Consider the following 20,928-nt stretch of genomic DNA (forward strand, 5'->3'; position numbering starts at 1 on the left):
TGACCGAAAGTGTGATTGCACGTATGGTTTTCTAATTAGACTCGATGAAACTCGTGAAACTGTTCTGCTGTAATTTCTCCTTTGCAGTTTCTTTAACTTATTAAAAAGCGTAATATAGAGGTACATACAGAACTGGGTGTATTTACAATGATTTTCGTTAAAGGAGATACAATGAAATTAACAAGTGTTTGGCTGAATCCACTTCATCGAGTGATTAAAAACTCATGTTTCATGCCTGCCAAAGGAACTCAGGAGTCATCCAGTAAATATGTGCGAGAGAGAATATCTTGACATTGCAGGAAACAGGACTTTATCCTTCAAGCTCTTATGGCACAAATACTTTTTCAGGATCTTCACATCATCAGAGTTAACCTCCTAAGAATAAAAGCTAGTTCAGGCTTCACGTTAATTTATTCTCTCCACTAGGATAGGCCCTGATCCAAATAACACTTAAGGACATACTTAGCTTTAGGTACAAGAGTAGTCCCTCTGTAGAGAATGAAGTGTTTTGTTGCATTAAGACCTTAGCTGTCATGGATGCTGTTCATTTGTGTTACATAGGACAGCGTATGCGATACATGCGCAGCCTGGTCTAAATGCCCAAATCATTTTACAGACTATTCAGCAGTCTCCAGGTAGTAATACTGTTTATTCCGTGCTTATTCATAATGCTCATGCGGAAATCAGATGCCCTTTTGTTTATTAATAATTGCTCTGACGTGGGTATAAAGAACTGGTTCCCTTGTTTCTGGGAGTATCTTTGGGAGACTTACACCCGCAGAATCAGCAAATCGCAGGAGTTAAGGGACTGGTGTTAGCAAATGAAAATGACATGACAGCAGAGTGGTCTTCATCAGCAGGAGGTAGATTTTGCCCCTTGAATCTTGAGATGTGTACAGCTGACAGGGATCCCAACAGTAAGGACAACAGGGACCCCAAATATGTGTAGTCTCCAGGGAACATAATCAAACTCAATACATTTTTCTTATAGTTCAACAAATCCAAAACTTATTTGTGTTATATAAACATGCATTAGACATCAGCAAGTATATGTGGTATAGTTTGGTCCTGTCCTGTTGACTTGCCAAGATGTTAAGCCAGTTTCTGCTGTCATAGCCAACTAAATCCTTTACGCAATTGTGAGCAGATGGTAGCCATTTTTTTTTTTTTTTTTAACGTCCACACAGGTTGTTGTTAAAAGTCCACATAGGTGGTTAATGAAAGAGGGCAGTCTAAAAGTGTTTATGTCTGGGCTAGATCCCTTAGTGTAGCAAATGTAAGTGACTACATTAATTTCTATGAAGATTTGCAGATTTATGGCCATCAACAACCTGTTCTTCTATGAGAGATCCACTAGTGATAATGTGCTAGAATATACAATTTATCCAATGGAGGAAGCTTTGAGTATCACAGTTCTGTGGCTAGTATATTTACCACGCAGAATAGAATTGTCAGTCTGATGAAAACTTACGATATATTGACAAGCTGAAGCGTGCAGACCGGTTGTAGGCAACTAGAAGATGCAGGGACAAAGTACTGCTCCGTTTGATATTTCTGCAGGATAACAGACTTTATACCAAATGTAGAGTTCTTCTGAAGTGTTGTTTTAGAGGTACAATATTGAATATTACTCCAATGAATGTTACTAGTGTGCACAAGATTTTCTTCTAACAGATATTTTGTGCGGATTTATTCTCTGATGGCCTACAAAGGCATAGCTTTTTATTATATGAAAGAAAGTGACATACACCTAATTATAACCTATTCCTCTTAACATAAAGCTTATGGCACTGAGTGTACTAGTTTTGCATGATGAAATGCTAACTCCACAGGAATAGAGCATTACAGATTTCCAACTTAAGGAAAAGGAAAAGCCCTCCTGAGAAATATGCAATAGCATAAATGGGATAAATATGGCTTTTTTTGCCCACATGCCATATAAGACTGGAATTACTGTAAACTTGTAGCCAAACATCCTCAAGCAGCTATCTTTTTGATGGCTGAGGAAAATGTTACCTGGTTTTCTATCACAATAAGTAGGACAAGAAGATTTCACTCTTACAGAATTTAATGAGAAATTTTTAAGGCTGATACCAAGTCGTATCTGTAGGACCCTATGTGTTCTTACTGAAGTGCAGCATGACTCAGAGTACTAATTCTGAATAGGTGAGGATATTAAAATGTCAGTGCTGAGTAATCCATACAATGTCTAAAGGATGCGGACTGCCAGATCCGTGTTTTCCGACATTTTGTTTTGAATATACTGTTTATCAAAATAGACAAGTATATCGCCCACCAGAATTTTCCATGTTCAATAATATAAGCAGTTGCTGCATAGGATACCTTTATCTAGACTTTATTTAGACCCACCGTAATACTGTACAAGTTAAAAGCAGTTGTTCCGGATTCTCTGATTGCATTTCTAGATGGGCTTTTTAAGGGTTTGGTGCAGTTATTTTTTGTTGTGGTATAATACAATTTCATGATTTTATTCAGGGGCAGTAGTCCCATTTTTTTCTTGTCTTTGAAGAACACATTTTTGTTACTGGATGTTGTACTTCAGTAGTATTTTATAATGCTGCAATACTAATCTTTTTTTTTACAGAGAGGAAAAGCGGGACATTTGATAACTGAGATCAGATGTCTGGGGCCTGGCCATGCATATTAAGAAAATGTTTTATGTGAATCAGCAATGTACAGTCACATGCTAATTCCTAGGTATGACAGCATCATTGGTCTTTATTGCACAGTTTAAGCAGTTTGATGCCCCAGACACAATTTGTCAGTGTTTCTGGAATGGGAATTGTTGCTGCACCGATGTCACCAAAAGAAACCCCCAGAATTAAATTTTAGTTTGGATTTTTGTAAACTTCTACTCAATTCATGCTTTTAAAACAAAACAAAACAAAAAGATAAGAACTTTAATTTCTCTTCAGACCTCTTCTTTCCCCATTTTCTGATGACTTGCTCTATTTCCACAGCTACACTCACTTGTATTTAAAAATTGTATAGGCTTCTTAGTTGCAATATTTGCATCAGTGAGCATTTTAAAATCATATGATTTTAGAAAGCCTTTCATTTTACCAACAGGAAAAGACCAAGTCTGTTATTAATTGTATTGCTCTTCGTTGATTGAGCTCATCTGACTTGTTTTTTAATTGTATCTTGATTTTGGTGAACCACTTTAATTGCAGCTGGTATCTTAATCAGGTTAGATGAAGTTTCTACTTTGATCCTTAAAGCAGTTGTCTCAATGCAAAATGTCCTGTAATTATGCCTTGTATTCAACAGAAGATGAATTGGCATTCATAAACCGTGAGACAAGCACTGACCTGTATCTTAGACTTGCAGGACTAAAGTAATCCCATTTAGTATCAAAAGCTGTCTATTTCTAAACAAGGTGCAATTAAATTTTTCAGCTTCTTTTAGCATTTTACTTATAAAAGGGAAAATCTTTTCATTAGCTATTGTCTTCACTGTAAATACTGTAATTATATATTTGTAATGAGAATTTTTGGAATACTTAATCTGTGCTGTTGTTGTGACAAGGCCTCTTATATACCCTTCTTTTTAAAGGAAGTCATGATATCTGTGGGGTCATAGCATGTCATGTAGCCAGCCTTCTTTCTTGCCACCCTACATTCGTAGCAGAAGAAAGCTTCCTAAACAGTACCTAGTATTTCAATGTAAACTTAGTTTCTTGAGAAATTTAAGTTATTTAAGATATACTGTATTATCAATATATGCAATATATCTTACTTTTCCTGTGCTCTTAACACACTATGCTCCTATGCTCTCATAATGGCCATTGATAAATTCGCTGTTCTTAGGGTTGCAGTGTTTTGGCCAAACTCTGGTGTTCCCATTTCTCTCTCCTAATCTTAATTGTATCTTGTTTCTTCCTGTGTTATTGCTTCTTTTTCGTATCTAGAGCCCAAGAACAAATCCATTAGTACAAATGGCAGTGATTCCTCTCTCCTCGTTTCTCTTGCCAGTGAGATGTGGCTGCTGCTATCACTTCCCTCTACTTTGGAGACAACTCCACTCTGTTCCTTTGCTAGATTCCTGTCTCTGGAGCTGTGCCAGAATGAGATGTCTCCAAGTACCTTTGCCGCAGCTATCTCACCCACTCTTACGTCCTTCTTTCCTGTATTTTTGGTTGCCTCTTTTATTTGGATCACTGTTCAAGTTCCCATCTATAAAGAAATCTCACTCTCGGGGAATCCTTTTTCTCACTGTTTCTTGATCAGTGATACCTTCTCGTCCTTACCTTCTTTGGTGTCATGTCTGGGGTTGGGTGTTACCTGTGCATCAGTGTTGCACTCTTTAGGCATTTTGGGAATGAGGGATCAGTCTGAACTGGCTGTTTCGTTGTGCTGATACTCACCTATTGCACATCTCTTAGAAGTCTGGCCCAGAATGAAGCAACACTTGGGGTCACAGGGATTTCCTAACAACGTGTGATGCCGCAATTACAAATGAACTAAGAAAATTTTGTGCCTGGAAGAAAGAAGCAATTAAAAGTAGTTAAAGCTCAGTGAAAATGTGGAGGATAAGTGAAGAATATTTAAATGGAACTTTACTCCATATTTTCAATAGATACCAGAGAAAAGGAAACAAAAGGCAGTCCTGTTTCTTCTTTTGTAATCAGAACTAGAGAGCAGCCAGTTATGAAGCCACTGGATTTTAGAGGTGGTTAAACAAAGAGAATGTGTTTAAAAAAAGATTTAGAACATTGTAGTCCATATAATAATTAGGTCAGTTTTTAAATAGACTGCACAGAGCAAATATAGAGGAGTTTAAAATGATTGCGGATCAATTGATCAAAGTTCAGGTGTTTGCAAGGGCCAGTCTGGCTATTTGAGAGGCTGAGTGCTTAATAAGAGGGCAGATTGCATCTGGGATCTAGGACAAAAATGTTGGAGAGGGACTAACAGAAGGCAGAGAATTTACCTATAGCAAGGCACACAAAATTCACTAAACACAAGAAGATTAGGTGACTAATATAATCCTTATAGGATGGAAATGAGGTAGGGGAATGAGGAACTGTGGTGTGATGTGACTGATATGGTAAAAATCTGTAACACTACACACAAAAGATGAGAAATGTATCCTGTGCTTTTTGTAGGAGATGATACTGCTATCTGTGGAATTTTAGTACAAGGAGAGCCAGAGTATGTGAGAAGTCATGCTTTATGGTGAGAAAAAGAGATAATACTTCTGCCATAAATGTGGTATATACAGAGTACACAATAAAAAATAATTTATTAGCCCTTTTTATGCAAAGGTGTTTTATATTTCTCAGTGGTGGGCTTCACTGATCATCCAAATTTACATAGCAAAACCTGTGACCATTAAATCCAACGAAGAGGTTCAGGTAATCCAAAGAAGAGGTTCAGGTAAATGTCTGTTAATCCTGGAATTCTGCTACATTATTAGTCTCCTGGCAAAATTACAGCCATATATGTGAGAGGATAGCCACTAAATTAATAGCTTTGTTAACTTTGCAAATATACCCAGGTGAGCAGGACTTTCCTCTGGATACATTCTCACAGTTGGTAAGAATGCTCTGAGGATTTTACCATGTTTCAGATTTTTAATTTGTATAATCTCAGCATCTGACTTTCAAGGTGAAATTGTAGCTCTAAGATGTTATCCCTTTGGATCCTGAGAGAATGCAGGACATCTGCTGTCTGAAATGTGCTGCGTTCTAGTCACCTTGTCTGAGCTGGCATGGAGACAGCAGGGCCCCTGGGGAGCTGTTGTCACTGCTAGCCCAGAACATCGTCCTTCTTGCATCCTCCTCATGTTTGGTCATTGTGCCAGCTACAAATTAGCAGAAGGCCTTCTGGTCTTCCTTCTGATTTTTTTTCCTTGCCTGTATTCACACATGCAGGGTCGTTTAGTTGATTTCAGTAAGCTTTAATTATAGCACCATCAAGAGTTACTTGTTCCTGTAGGTATGTTTGTATGCTAGCGGGGAAGGATACTAATATTCAAGTAAAGTTCCCCTCAGCTGATACGTGGTAACAGATTGCGTGAGAGCTCTGATTGTATTGGAAATGCAAAGAACAACAAGTTAGCTTAAACTACCATTCTGTTGTCCATTCCATTCGTAGTAGAAGAAAGCTTCCTGAACGGTACCTAGTATTTCAACGTAAACTTAGTTTCCTGAGAAATTTAAGCTATTTAAAATATCCTGTATTATCAATGTATGCAATAAGTAAGAGGAGTTGTAATTCCGTTGTCCAAATGTTTATGGAAGCCAAGAACAAATGGCACACAAACACATCCTCTGTCCCTCAGGAATAATCTTTCATGTTACACAGTTATTGACAGAGGTCTGTGAAAGTAAACATGTTTTCGTCCAAGTGAAGAGGATAGAGAAATTTTCTTTTAATAGTTTCATATTTGCAATCTTTTACACTGGGACCCCAGTATTGTCGCTTGCCCAAGTTCATTTGAAGTTTACCTGAGAAGTTATTAACTGTTGTGAAATTCATTTTGCTGTGACAACAGTGAGACTTCTGGAAGAGCCTTGGGTGAGCACTGGGGGTGCAACAGAAAAAAACAAAATCTGGTGTGTAGATTTCTTTAACATCAGCAACATAGATTTGAAGACTTTGAGAAGAACCTTTTAATCAGAGTTTGAAACCAAAACTAACATTGACGTGCTCTTTTAAGTAATTGTCTTGCTAAGGGCAAAGCCTTTTGAGTAAAAGAATGAATTTTAGATGAGTGGTGAATTTTAGAGCAAAACAACACTAATACTTCATTGTCCTGATTTAGGAAGTGACCGTTGTATTGATTTGGAGATAGTTCGTGATTTGATTATGTGTCATCTCGGTTTGGAGATCTGAACAAACATGATTAATCTAGTAACACTGTTAATTCATTGATTTACGGATTAGATTTAAACTATGATTGTGACAAGGATAATTATTCATCTCCTTGTTCTTATAGAAGTCTGCAGTATACTGGGCTATAAGCCCAATATGTGTTTTAATTTTGCTGGTTTAGTCTTTGAGAAAAATACAGAGTGGCTTTTTTCTTTCTTTTTTTTCTTTTTTTCTTTTTTTCTTTTTTTTCTTTTTTTTTCTTTTTTTCCTTTTTTTTTCTTTTTTTCTTTTTTTTCTTTTTTTTCTTTTTTTTCTTTTTTTTCTTTTTTTTCTTTTTTTTTCTTTTTTTTTCTTTTTTTTTCTTTTTTTTTTTGGCATGTGGGTTTAAAGGGAGGAGGAGGCAAATTAGTAAATGACCTGAAGACTCTCTGCTGTCTACAAAGCTAAAGTGTTTGTCACTCCCAGGGGGCATTCTGCTTAGAATGAACTTCAAACTAAATCAGCCTGTCTTGAATTTTGCAAATATTTCTTGGTGTTGGTCTTTTCTCAAAGCTCCTTACAGCTCGCAAGGTTTTAAGAGGGCAGATTTTGAGGAAATGTTACTCTAAAAAACAGACATAACAACTCCATGAGAAATAAACTATTAGTCTTTCTATTCATACAGTATTAAGATATTTGCAGGAATGGTCTGTGTTACGCAGAGTGCTTCTGCTTATCAGGACACTGTGTTCTAACCAGATCTTGCCAGTTGTGGTCCTCTGTGTCCATTCCATCAACATCACTTTAATTGCTGTTGAAGTGACTGAGGCAATTGCAATTGCATGTGTTAATTATCCAAATGGCTGAGATACTACAGCCGAGATCTTCTAGGCTGTTTTAATTGATTTTAAGACTTTCCTGGACTGAAAATAACCACCTGCAGGAGCTGCAGTAGTTTCTAAGTCCTGCTGTAGACAGCACAAAATTCCTGAGGCCAGCAGTTCACAGGGTCAGTCTGATTTAAAAACAAGTAATTTCGGTTGTGCAGGATTCTAAATTTAGAGTGACAAAACAAACCCTCTCCCATATATCTTCATACCACATGACTCACTGTCGGGTATCTCATGAGTGAGGATGCAAACAAGTCATGGCAGCTCTGGCTCACCCAAGCCTGAATACAGCCATCTCACTCGTTCTAAAAAGTCGCTGTATCTGTAGTTCCAGAGGAGCTGACTACAGTCAGGCTCGCTAAGGAATGCAGTTAATATGCTGACACTTTACATAACATTGGTTTGAGAGTAAAGGCTGTTAGTGCTGAATATTGTCTGCATTCTTCTGATAATGACACCAGAATAAAACAGGCTGCAAATGTGTTTGTCTAGTCAGAGGTAGCTGGGATTATTCCCTGTCTATCAGGAGCATAATATTAAAATGCAGCCTCTCAGTTCCAGGTTTAGTATGAATAATTGAGCTAACCGAATACATGTCTCTCTCTTACAAAGTGTAAGGAGTTTTAAGACTAAGGCCATACAGCACAAATCAGATGCAGTCTTTCTTTCTTCTTCAGATGACAGAAGTTCAAACCTTTTTCAGAGTCATTCACAGTATTGTACTTAAGCTTGATTTTCCCACTGTGTCAGTGTCCATAAATATCTTACTTTCTATGCTTAAAAAGAAATTCCTTGCCCTGTGTCTGGTTCGTGAGTAAATGTAATGTTTCTAACTGCTTTTCTGAAATGATATTTTCTGTTTGAATGAACAGCTGCTTTTATTAGAATGTTTGAAATAAATTCTCTAAATGAGGCAGTTAGAATTAAGCAGTGTTGTCCAGTGAGAATGGTCATTCCAGTGAGATAACTGACAGAAATAGAATAGTAATCATCCTAAGGCAACCCAAGAACCCAAGATCTTGGCAAGGTCAGTTTTCTGTTTTTAATCACCAGCTCCATGGAACACTGGCAGTATGTCTTTTTAAAATGGAAAAATAATATCCTCCAAATAAACTTTTCACTTTTCTCTGGCCCATCAAAATTCAACTTAGTGTTTTGTAGTCACATAATATTATTCAGGCTTTATGGACAAGTAGTTTATAGTAGAACAAATAAGAAAATACAGAAGCCACATTTGAGAGCACTAAAAATGAACGCGCAAGCAGAGAAAGGCATATGCAGTGGAGATGCACATTTGGGCCCTGCTTCTCCTCTTGGAGAAAGTATTTGGAAAACTCTGTCAGCTTTTCATGTGTGTATCATCAGCTGCTTGAAGAGAGATCTGCAGCAGGTTGAACTTCTGCATCCTGTTGAAGTCTTCAGCATCATGTGCGCATATAGAACTTGGAGTTACAACCGTTTAATTCTGATTTTCATCTCAAAATTATTATATACTTTGCTCCATATTCTTCAGTGAATTAAGCTCCCTAGTAGCTGTAAAATTGTCATAAAGTAGTTTTTTACATACTAATTCCACAAATTTGGGCTAGGTTACAGCTCTGCAGTGCTACTTTTCATGCAAGCACAGAAAATTTATAGGAATTTGTGTGCTTCATGAAAATTCGTCTTTGGTTGGGAGTAATACATTTTTCAGATCATGAGAGCAACCCTTCTATTCTTAGAAACATAGAACTTGCAAAGATCTCCTGAGCTATTGAGTGCTATCCAGGAGCCAGGTCAGTTTATAATTCCTCTCTTGAGCTGTCCCGTTTGTTTCTTTTGGAACTCCTGTTGGAAGGCTCTCAAGACCTTTATCATATGCTTGGGGAAAGTTTTGCTGCTCATGTGAATGAACGTGTTTGCTCTAGCTGACCAGTGATGAAGAGCCTAATTTCTATGTCTCTTTTCTCATTTCAACATTGATATAAGTCTGCTCATACTAAAATAAGATCTTTTTTGCAGTGCAAATGAAGGCAGAATCAGAGTAAATAGGTGAGCCTGCAGTCACAAAGTAGCAATAATGGCAAGCACAGATCAGTAGTTGAGAATAAGTGTATCACAACCATAAAGTGGGAGAGTTCACTAGCTTCCTTTAACCACTGGCTTTTTAACAGCAACTTCCTGTGCGAAAGAGGGTTTGACAGAGTCTATAAAAGTATTTGAGGATTCATGCACGTCTCTGACAAGGAGCCTAAAACAGCAGGAATTCATATTTGAAAACTAGGCAGTCTGTGTTTCGTTAATGTTGTGATGCTTTACCAGCCTTGGTTTCTGTGTTTTTTCCCCTCCCCCTTCCCTTCTTCTCTACAACAGGGATTTGGGAAACAAGTGGATGTGTCATATATTGCCAAACATTACAACATGAGCAAAAGCAAAGTTGACAACCAGTTCTACAGTGTGGAAGTAGGTGACTCGACCTTCACAGTTCTCAAACGCTACCAAAATTTGAAACCTATTGGCTCTGGGGCTCAGGGAATAGTTTGGTAAGTAGCAGCAGTTTCTCCTATGCTTTTCAATGGGATTTGCTTTTTGCGTTTCTTCACAGTTTGCTAGCCACAGACACTGTCTAAAATTGCAAAAATAATAGTCAAGCAGTAGATATCCTGAGGCAAAGGAGCCTAGTGGTTCTCTAATAAATTCTCTCGCTGATGAGAATGATAGTGTTGGGTTTGTTTCTCCACACAGCAAAAAGTAACTAGCAAAAAAGCAGGAGAAACATCTTATCATAATTGACAGCTGTGGCACTATTTTCCAGAGACAGTGCAAATTATATCCCAAGTAAGCCCTGTAATTTTACTCTTCATACAGTAAAAGTCTCTGAAAGTTATGTAGAAACGGGTCATACCCTGTAGGGTTCTCAGGCTTTCTGAATGGAAGGCTTAAGAATTGACATAACTGGTAATGTCTCCTTTATTTTTAAAAGACATTTTGGTAATGTGAGTAACGCAAAAAGACACGAATTCAGTAGCTATTCTTAATAATACATAAAGCTCATGGAATTCTAAATGATTACATTCAAAGGTTATGTGGTATCCTCTTTGGCCTTTGCCTCTGCATTTTTAGAGAGAGCTCTTTAATTTCACTTACAGTGGCTTGTATTTGAACACCTCTGTGCAGGCATTTGTTACCACGTTCATTACTGGGCATTAGGGACCTAACACTTATGATGTTTTCTCCATAACTTCATCAGAGATGAAGTCCAATTCTGTCTGTCTTCTTTATCACTGCTCTTTTCTGACTTTCATTTAGTGCATGTTGCCTTACAATCAGATGGAATGGTAAGGCAAGCAGGATTCAATCTATGGATGAGCTGGCATTGGCGCTATAATTAGCAGTGCTGCAATAATTAGCAGCACATCCTTAGGACTCAGTCTGTCACTTCCAGAATCTAATAGACTTCCAGACCATGCAAGTCCAAAGATTGATTTAGAGTATCAAATACTTCATTTCTTATCTTTAACATAAAAGGACGAGAGGGTAGTTGAAATCAGCTTTGGGAAAGAAACATGCTTTATATATTAAATACTGTCAGTGTTCATTTTGCACTAGTTGTCCGCTTCCATATATAGCAACAGATGTCGTCTTCTACAGCTTAGCATCCTCTATTTGTTTTATAGGGAAATCAGATTTTGTTGAGCCTGTCCATAACAGAATTGTTTTAATGATCAGTGATGAACAACAAAAAGTGTAAAGTTAAGGGCATCTAAATAAAATCAGTAACATCCTGTGAATTTGTCTTTTATGCTAAGAGTTCAGGCAAAATTAAGAAGGCCTCAGCACAGAAAATCAAATCAGCAAATAAGTAACTTCAAGCAAAAGTTGATATAAATCCCCTGAAATGAAGGAGCAGCATGGCAAAGCCATAAAAGGCCTCTAGCCATTGTAGGATACAGATGGGGAAGATCATGATTTTTTTTGTTTAGTACCTGCTGTCTTGTAGCTTGCCATGTTATATATAAAGCCATAATTTACCAGAAATGTATTAAGAAACTGAGAGCAAAAGATGAAGAATCAGTGGTAAAGTGATATGTGTATCATACAGTATATGTAAGTTAGCTAAGGGAAGACAATACATGATAAAAAATCTTCAGCTGTTTTGAATTGTGTAAGTTCTTACTACAGATACGATACTTTTGATTGATATAGAGACATACCTAGAAAAAAGCAAACAAATTTAAGTAAGGTAAAATTATGCTGAAAAACTTCCTATTTGTGATTATAATAGTAGGTGGATAGGTTGCCTTGGGAGGGGTCAGACTTCTCAGTGCTTTGAAATGTTAAACCTAAATTGGTCACAAAAGAACTTTAAGTATTATCTTCATGTTTCTGCTGAAGGTGGACTAGATGAAGCTGAAAAATGAGTAGTGAAAGTCTTTGTTAACATTTCCCTAAAGCCTATGAGAGGAGTAATTAAAATGATCATTATCGCGAAGACTATCATCATTGGAATAATTTGGAAATGTTTCAGCATTAAACAAGAGGTAGTGGAAATATTTTCATCCTCTTCCCCCTGTCCTTCTAAAAAAGGAACATTGTCCATTGTCTTTTGGCTTAAGCAGCAAAATGCAGCTTTTGGGGCAGGAGATGGGGAACAGCTGGTTTCTTCCCGCTGTTCCCCACACCTTATTAAGTCTGGAACATTACCAAACTCAGCATCCTGAGAATGGCAGCTGACTCTGGTAGAGGAGATATTTTGCCTTGCTCATCTTACTCTCTTGCAGAGAACAGTCCTGAGGAGTGCCTCTGTGAAAATAATGGGGAAGAACCTGTGTCATACTCTCTTTTAGATTCAGTGACTCTGTTGTCTACTTATTTATTCGTTGCTCAAGAATTGTAATGGATTTGGGATGCAACTCTAGCTCTTACTGCCAGAACTAGCAAAGATGTGGGAGCTGAGGGGTGGGTGATTCCTGACTGCTCCCTCTGCCAAGGGCACATACAGGTAGAACAGCTCATGGGGTCTCACACTCAGCCTTCTCAGCAGCGCTGCTCATGGCTAACACTATGGAATGCAGCATGCACTATTTCTGGCATCTGCTTCCGTATGAAAGTAGGCAAAAGGACACCATTGACCGTCTGGCCAGAATGACAAGCTATCCAGATGCTCCTCAGAGAGCTGGGAAGTGCCATATGATCTGCTGACCCAGAAATACCTTAGCACATAGTAGCAGCTGTTTTTATGGAGTGATGAAGGTAGAGCAGAGTATTATTGGTAAATGCCAACTCACTCTTTAAGGACTGAGCTGCTACCAGCAATTACAGTCAGTGACCTGTTTCTAGATTTTTCACAGCTGGCAAGCAGAGGCCCTGCTGTCTGCCCCACCCTGGAAGCACTGAGCTGCTGTTGACTTATTCTGCTGTGTCTAGCACTTGGCCACACACCCGCAATACCCGCACCTTGAGAAGCAGGGGCCTATTTAATAGAAGGTCAGCTATTTGACATCAAGTCCCTCAGTACTGATTACGTACAGCATGCACATTTGTATTCTATGCCAGGACCATCTCAGCACTATCCTCAGGACTGAACTGTACTTGCTAGCAAAATAGATTGTAATCCTGCATCTTCCCTTTTAATAATATGCACGTGGGACCCCACATGCCCAGTGTGCTAGCTGAGTCTGCATACTGCAGTCCATACACCAATACATGCTGGGGGCCAACTGGCTGGGAAGCAGCTTGGCAGGAAAGGACCTGGGGTCCCGGTGGACAGTCAGCTGGACGTGAGCCAGCAATGTGCCCTTGCAGTGAAGGCTGCCAACAGCGTCCTGGGCTGGATGAGGAAGAGTGTTGCCAGCAGGTCGAGGAAGGTGATCCTGCCCCTCTGCTCAGCGCTGGTGAGGCCGCACCTCGAGTGCTGGGTCCAGGTCTGGGTTCCCCAGTACAGGGGAGATAGGGAGCTGTCAGTGTGAGTCCAGGGAAGGGCCACGAAGATGACGAAGGGACTGGAGCATGTCTCATACGAGGGGAAGCTAAGAGAACTGGGACTTTTCAGCCTGGAGGAGAGAAGGCTCAGGTTGGATCTTATCAGTGTGTAAAATAAGTGATGGGGGGGGGGGGGAGTAAAGAAGATGGAGGCAAACAGCTTCTCAGTGTTGTCCGTTGTTGGGACAAGAGGAAAAGAACAGAAACGGAAATAGAGGAAATTCCATTTAAACATAAGAAAACCATTTTCTCCTGTAAGGTTGATCGAACACTGGAACGGGTTGCCCAGAGAGGTTGTGGTGTCTCCATCCTTGGAGATCTTCAGAAGCCGTCTGGATGGATGCGGTCCTGGGCACCCTGCTCTGGGTGACCCTGCTTTGAGCCAGGGGATTGGACTAGATGCTCTCTAAAGGTCCCTTCCAACCTTAGCCATTCTGTGATGGGAAGACTCTTCCTATATATTTGCAGACACTGCCAGATATGCCTGCACGGCAAGGTGCTGGCAGCCTGTGAGCTAACTGTAGAGGCAGAGGGAAATGGAGGAGAGGCCCATTGTTTTTCAAGCTGCAGTGGAAGCTGGTGATCCAGGATACAGGGGCGAAGTTATAGAGTACTGAAGTCTTTCTCATACAGTTCTCTAAGTAATGTCAACATGATCATGAGAATTTCAGTGAAAAACAATGCCTGTCAAGGAACAGAAACAGTCACGAGAAACAGGGAATGTGATTATGAAAGAAGTTCAGATACATGATTTTACTTCATTATTCTGAATATTACATCAAAGACAAAATCATTTTTTTGATATAGAAGTACTAGAGAAATAAAGTTCATCAGGGAATGGTGATTTGTTAAAATTCTGTGAAGAACAGCAAGCCATACGGTATGAATGCTAATTATAGCTCTCATTGTGCCCATATAAAACAATTATAAACTCTGTGAGAAGGTGATGCTGGCTGTAGACATACTGCATTCAGTGTCTTCTGAAATTATTTGTGGGAGCTTTCAGTGGGATTTGTGTTAGCCATGTTCACAAAATTATTTTTGTCAGCAGGAGGAAAGGGAAAAGCCTGAAATTTCCTGAGCAGGGATGCTTCTCTTCTCTCTGCAAAAAAACTACTATTAATGAGAGTGTAGGTAGTTTGCTCTGTGTACAGCTCACTGCCATCTGTGAAAATAACTAGATAGGGTATGTTTGCATAATAATTGTCATATTATTATAGCCAATGGTGATCATAGGACATAGGCGAAACAACGTTTGTAGATAGAGGTGCCATTTTTCATTAGAGCAACTGCCATTGCTGGAAAAAATACACTGGCTTTTGAGCATACAAGTTGTTCTTCAACTCTGAATTAGAAACAGAAAACTTCAAAGGTAAATATGAATTGAGAACAGTTTTCTGAGTTTAAGTAGATATGTACCACTTCATACCACCTGAGAGAAGGGGTAGTTAATACTCCTCTGCAATGTTAGAAGACAGGAGAGGTGACAACTGCCATATTTTCTCCTAGGCAAAGAGAGAGGTCATTTTTAGCCTGTAAAGTACAGACAGTTTAGATGAGGAGGAAGGGAGAGGGATTATAATGTTGCACAGAAACAGCAGAAATGTATTGGTGTTGGAGGGCCCTTTTTTGATGAGTTTTGAGTGGTTGCTGCTTGCATGGAAGCAAGTCAGTTGATCTGTAGTTTTTCTGCTGTCTACAAGTTGTCACTTCTGATACTGCCTGTGATACTTTTAATACTGCCTCTGATATCTGGAACAGCGATGTTGCATAGTAATATTCCAAAGGTAGTTGTAAGGGAGGAAGATGGTTCTTTAATTTATGATGGAAAGCAAAAAGGAAGTACAGGTTTCCAAGGTAAAGACCTCATCTGTAGGCTTGATAGTACAATTAATGAAAATCTTTAAAGCGGCGTATGAAAGAATTTTGCCTAGTTTATGACCGTACTGGCATCTGTACCTGTGTCCATTATCAGGAAAGAGTGTTAGCTATTGAAGGCAAAGTTGTCTGGGTGAGGATTAAATAGAGGAGCGTGCTGACATCTTTCAGCAGAAATCAGCAAGGAAAACTTTCAGGATTTGTAGAGGCTCGAGGCAGGCTTTCCTGCTGTGGGATGTTGGCATATGGACTAGTGGCACATCAGCTGGTCAGAACAGTGTTAAGCGGGAAGTGCTTTATGGGATTTAGTTTATGGAACAAGTTGTGTCTTGGAGAAATTTTGGGGGAGGGGCATGGGGACATGAATGATCTTTTGAGGATGATGTTGAAGAATCCTGATAGCTCTTCAGTGCATGCTCTACAAGTCTAATAAAGTTCCTTGTCTGCAGATCTGGAAGAGAATATAGAACAACTTGAAGTAGTAATTTCAGGATTTTGTTCTGTTGTGTTTTTTTTTTTTTCTTGGAGTTGGTGCAATGATTTGATGGTATCTTTGAGCCAGAAGACAAAAGGGGATGCAGAGTCTTCCTTGAGTTCCCTGTAACAGGTAGAGTCAGTAAATCAACCAATAGTCTGCTGTGTTGCTTAACATTACCACAGGTTTTTCCTTTGCTGATTTAATTGTTATTTGGTGGTTGAATCTTAAGGTAGGCAGAGATCTTGTTCCAGATCATGCTGTTGTCCTCGTGGTGCTTGTTGCTGCTTGTATCGCTGATTCCTTCCCTAAAGCAATCAGCAAAGTGGTCAAAAAGGGGGAGGGGCAAATTCTGTCCAATACAGGATATCTAGTTGTTGATGTTCTCCTTGGAATTATCCCAGGGGAATATCCTGTTATGTCATGGTACTAGTTGTGGAAGATTGTTGAGATGGAGTTGGCTAAAACTTTCTCTAATTCGCTATCTATTCATATATTATGTATACTGGGACATTTATTGTAAGGAATCCTCTTGCATCCCATAGATCTCTGGTGTAGGTCTGTGAAGATACAAACATATACAATCAACAGAATTGTTAAAAATAGATTGCATTTAATATCATAGCCTCCTGTTTGGGATGTACCTGGAAAAGGTGAAGAGAATCTGATTTTTTTGTCTGCAAAAACACTTGAGCTCTTTTCTATGAGGGTTATCCTTTAGTTCTCTTTTTGTATAGCACAATTGACTCCTGGTCTGAGAGTAAGGCTCCAAAGTGATACTGCAGTGAGAATAATGGTGCAAACCAAAGAGAAGTGAGTTTGCCACTTCATACCCTACTCTGAGTCCCTTCTGATCAAAGAAGACTAGGTTATGCTTTTGCTATGGTCCAATGAAAAAGAGACAGAGAAGGGTAAACATCTCTTAGTCTTAACAGTTTATGTACAACCTTATTTCTCTTGCTTAGCTGAACACTGGTATATTAAAGTCAATGAGAGATGAATATATTTCTCCTTCGTTACTGTGCCATTCCAATAATACCGTTTTGATTTCTTTATGTGCCACTGCATTGAAATACCATATTCATTGGTAGATGTCTACATTTCCACTTCTGTAAAGCGTCATAGTTCCATTGAAGTTCAAAGGTGTTCTGGCCAAGGGATAGATCACCAACAAAAGAAGAAAGAACACATTTCATTCAGAAGAAAAATCAAATGAACGACGTCCCCAGACATACTTGCAGTAGAATTTCTCTGGCCCTGAAAAGGGTGGCAGTGTTAATTTTGTCAGTGACAGTCTTTCATGCGAAACAATACAGAGCATACGTCCCTGAGTTCAGTTAGTTGCATTTCAGTTACGCAGTCAAATTGTGCAGACTTTTTGTGCTTAAAATTCTGTTGGATGGTGCTGTGCATTCAGCTTGTTCTGTTAAAGGTTCTCCAATTTGTATCCATTAGTTCAGCTTGTGTTCCCTTTCTCATGCTGTTGTGTGCTTTTGCTGATGTGCTCTGACAATCTGCTCCTGAGGAGGTTTTTGAAGAAACCCTTCAGAGAGCTTTGCAAAGTGTTTCGTATGAGAGGAACACAAAAAAGAGATGTCAGGTTCTGGTTTGAGCTATTACTCTTACTGTTGGTGAACTGAGCATATCAATTTAAACAAATTCTCTGATGTTTCCCGATACTAATATCATCTCATACAATAGCAACACCTGGTGAGATTTTTTGCCAAGAATGCATAGTTTAAGCAGTAGCCAGGAAGTTTTTTCACTTCAGGAAATTCTTAAATGCTGAAATACCGTAAGTAAACTCACAGCAAACATCAAGCCTTGCTGATTTATCTGTATATTGCAGTATTTTTCTGCAAGTTGTGTTCATGCTGTAGAATTCTCAGGATTTTCTAGTGAATCCTTGCTCTGAAATGACAAAAATTTAATCGCGTGTATTTGGTTAGCCATTGATCACCCCCTGATTTACAGCTGGAACGTACGTTCTGGTTTTTCTTTTTGATAAATTTATGGCTTGATTCTTCAGAAAGATATCAGATCTCCAAATTGTATCTGGAATTTGGATGGCTAGCAGGGGAATTTTAAGGTACTGAGAGACTCCCAATGGGAACAGCAAAGATGTAGTACCTCTGTGGACCTGGGCTCTAGTCCTTACGGGAAATTTGGAGTGAAGGTGCTTATCTAAATTGGGCAGATTTGTAATGTTGTTACAATTCTTCTAGCAGTACATGTTCAGAGGCAGTTTGCTTGGATATGGAGTGAGAGACAGGCATGCCTTGTGATGCTCTCACTAACGACACAACAAGTAACTCAGCTTGGTGTAGAAAAACTGCTGTGAGGATTAAAGAGAACAGCCGTCAAACTATGCATAATAAGACAATTGAAAAATGAGCTTACAGCTAATTGTCTTTAAGAATAAAGAATTCCTATTCCATGTTTCCTTTAATTCTTAAAACTTCTTCTGTCTACTAATATCTTAAATATAAGAGGAAAAGAAGCAGAAAACATTAAAAATATGCCCAGCAATAGTACATGGATGGACCTGAGACAGGATAAATACCCATTTTTAAATGGCCTAGGTACATGAGATACAATGTTTGAGCAAAAATTATTGTTGGTATTGGGGTTTTTCCTTGAAAGCTTAAAGCGATAAAAAATACGGGCTGACATATAATTACTTGACAAAAATATTTCTCACTTTCTTGTAATGCCCTTTTTCTACCTAACTGCAGACAGTCCTGGTAGGAAGGAAGTCACCACGTATTTCATGTTTATCTTCTTGTGTTTCATTTCCCCTTGCTGGTACACAAAATTTAAGACATAATTTGAATTCTGGTAATCACAAATGGTATGTAATAAAACATGCCACAGCACTGTCTGCTAGCAAAGAGATCAGAGACACAATCTCTAAAGTACTCACACTGCCTATATCTCTGTCCATTTTCCTTTCTCCTTAAATAATCTCTAGCCTTTCCATGACTACGATAGTTGAGCGGGCAAAATATATTCAAAATTTTACCTTGGAGGGTTTGTTTAAAAAAAAGATTAAATAAGCTGATTTAAAACTGCACTACAACTTTTTTGAGAATCCTGATACTTAACCTGGGCTTAAGCTACAATACGTAGTGGTACTTTCACACTCAGTTTGCACTCAGCGTTCAGCTGTAGGGGAGGTCTGTTCATGAGCATGATGGGATAAGTATCTGTGATTCTATTAGAGCCATTTCAAAAGCTGGAGTGTATCATCTGTTTGTAAATTCTGTAGCTGCAGAGCAGTAACTGATGTTTGCGTAGCTTTAGCTTGTTGCATAGAACAACTTTTGTAGTGGCTGATGCAAACTCTAAAATGAGTGTAAATTAAAATATTTACACTTCTGGCTAATGGGCAGTAACATTTTTTAACTGCCTTCCCAGATGAGCAGCACCTCTCTGCTCCTTCCCTGTCAAGGACTCCCTTTTGGTCACTGTCCGATCTCCCTTTTCTCACATTGACTCTATCTCATTCTCACACCTTGATATATCAGACAGGTTTATAAAACTCTCTTTGCTTCTCCTGTTGTCTCAAGGTGTCTTTGCTTGCAAGTCAGCAGTAGACAAATGTCAGTGCAAGCAAGAAATCAGGGTTGGAATTAATGGAGTTCAAACTTAGCCCCCTACTCCATTAACTTGAAATCCGATCACCACTGAAATGAGGAGTATTCTCTCCTCAGGAGAGGTACAAGAGAGAGATTTTCTTCAGGCATGCTTTGGCAAGTATCCTGCACACTCTTCCCCCCTCTTCTCCCTGCAGACTTCAAATCACTAGGTGTTTTCCCAGGCATAGCCTTCCCTCCTCTTCTCCCTGCAGACTTCAAATCACTAGGTGTTTTCCCAGGCATAGCCTTCGCTTGTTTGTGCCACACAGTGTGTCTCTGCTTGTTCCTGAAGATCTGAAGGGTTAGAAGGATAGGATAGCTAGATTTCCACACAAATAGCTTAATATAACAATATTTTATATTGCTAGGCACAAAATGATTGCTGTAAAAAAAATATAACGTGAAACTAAGACTGTTCTGGTGGAAATCCATTTTCTTTTTGCCATTTTCCCACACCTCAATAGCAGCTAGAGTGTGTGCAGCAAAAGGCAATTTGTGGAGTTTGGGGTTTTTTTGCGCTCTAAAATTTGGAAGAGTCAAACGATCTTCAAGCAGAATAATCATAAAATACCTTTTCCGAAGTAGAAATCATGTAAGCTAATACATGAATGATAAATTTAGATGTGGGGGATACGCCCAGAAAACACCTTGCAGCTGTCCTCTTGATTACTGTGTGTTTGACATTAGAGCAATTACACTAAACACTTCTGTTCCCTTTTACTAGAGCTGTACTGCCAGTCCTTGCTGAGAGCAATGGGTTTCTCCTGTGGTATAGAAACAGCTGAGACTGTATGGGATCAGGTAGGGATACAGGACAGAGCATCCGTGTGAAAGGGCAGGCAGCAAAACAAAGAAGCAATTGAAAAAGAAATAGAAAAATTAGTGCCAGTCTGGAAGGAAGTTCAGTTCATTCGGATTTCTTTGTCAGCATGTATTGCTGATATTTATTCACTAATATTAATGTGAACTGCATATTTTCACATTTTTTACTTTATAGAAAACAAAAGGTTGTCCCTTGTCACAGGATTTTCTGTCCTTAGGCAAGCACAAAAAATAGTGACAGCAAAAGAACAAAGGTGTAACAGAGGTTGCAAAGCATCAACAAAATAAAAAAATAAAGGTTGTAGATGAAGCCTGGGTGAAGTTTGTGAACAATGTAAGACATCCCAGTGAGAAGGAATACTCACCAGGGTAGGCAAGACTTGGTGATAGAAAGAGTCAGCTGGGGAGGGAAGCAGAAAGGAAGAAGCCTCAAAGGCAAGAGTGAA

General features: G+C 39.0%; 1 protein-coding gene across 3 annotated transcripts in view; it reads left to right on the forward strand.

Annotated features, from left to right (window-relative positions):
- MAPK10 (mitogen-activated protein kinase 10) overlaps positions 1 to 20,928 on the forward strand; it is a 200,805-nt gene that overhangs the window by 101,276 nt on the left and 78,601 nt on the right. For all 3 annotated transcript variants that reach the window (XM_026102785.2, XM_026102790.2, XM_026102788.2), the window contains one exon: positions 10,061 to 10,230. In XM_026102785.2, coding sequence (XP_025958570.1) covers positions 10,061 to 10,230 — 170 coding nt within the window. The remainder of the gene's footprint in view (positions 1 to 10,060; positions 10,231 to 20,928) is intronic.

Source organism: Dromaius novaehollandiae, chromosome 4 (genome assembly GCF_036370855.1).
Source record: "Dromaius novaehollandiae isolate bDroNov1 chromosome 4, bDroNov1.hap1, whole genome shotgun sequence".
In the NCBI taxonomy this organism is placed as follows: Eukaryota; Metazoa; Chordata; class Aves; order Casuariiformes; family Dromaiidae; genus Dromaius; species Dromaius novaehollandiae.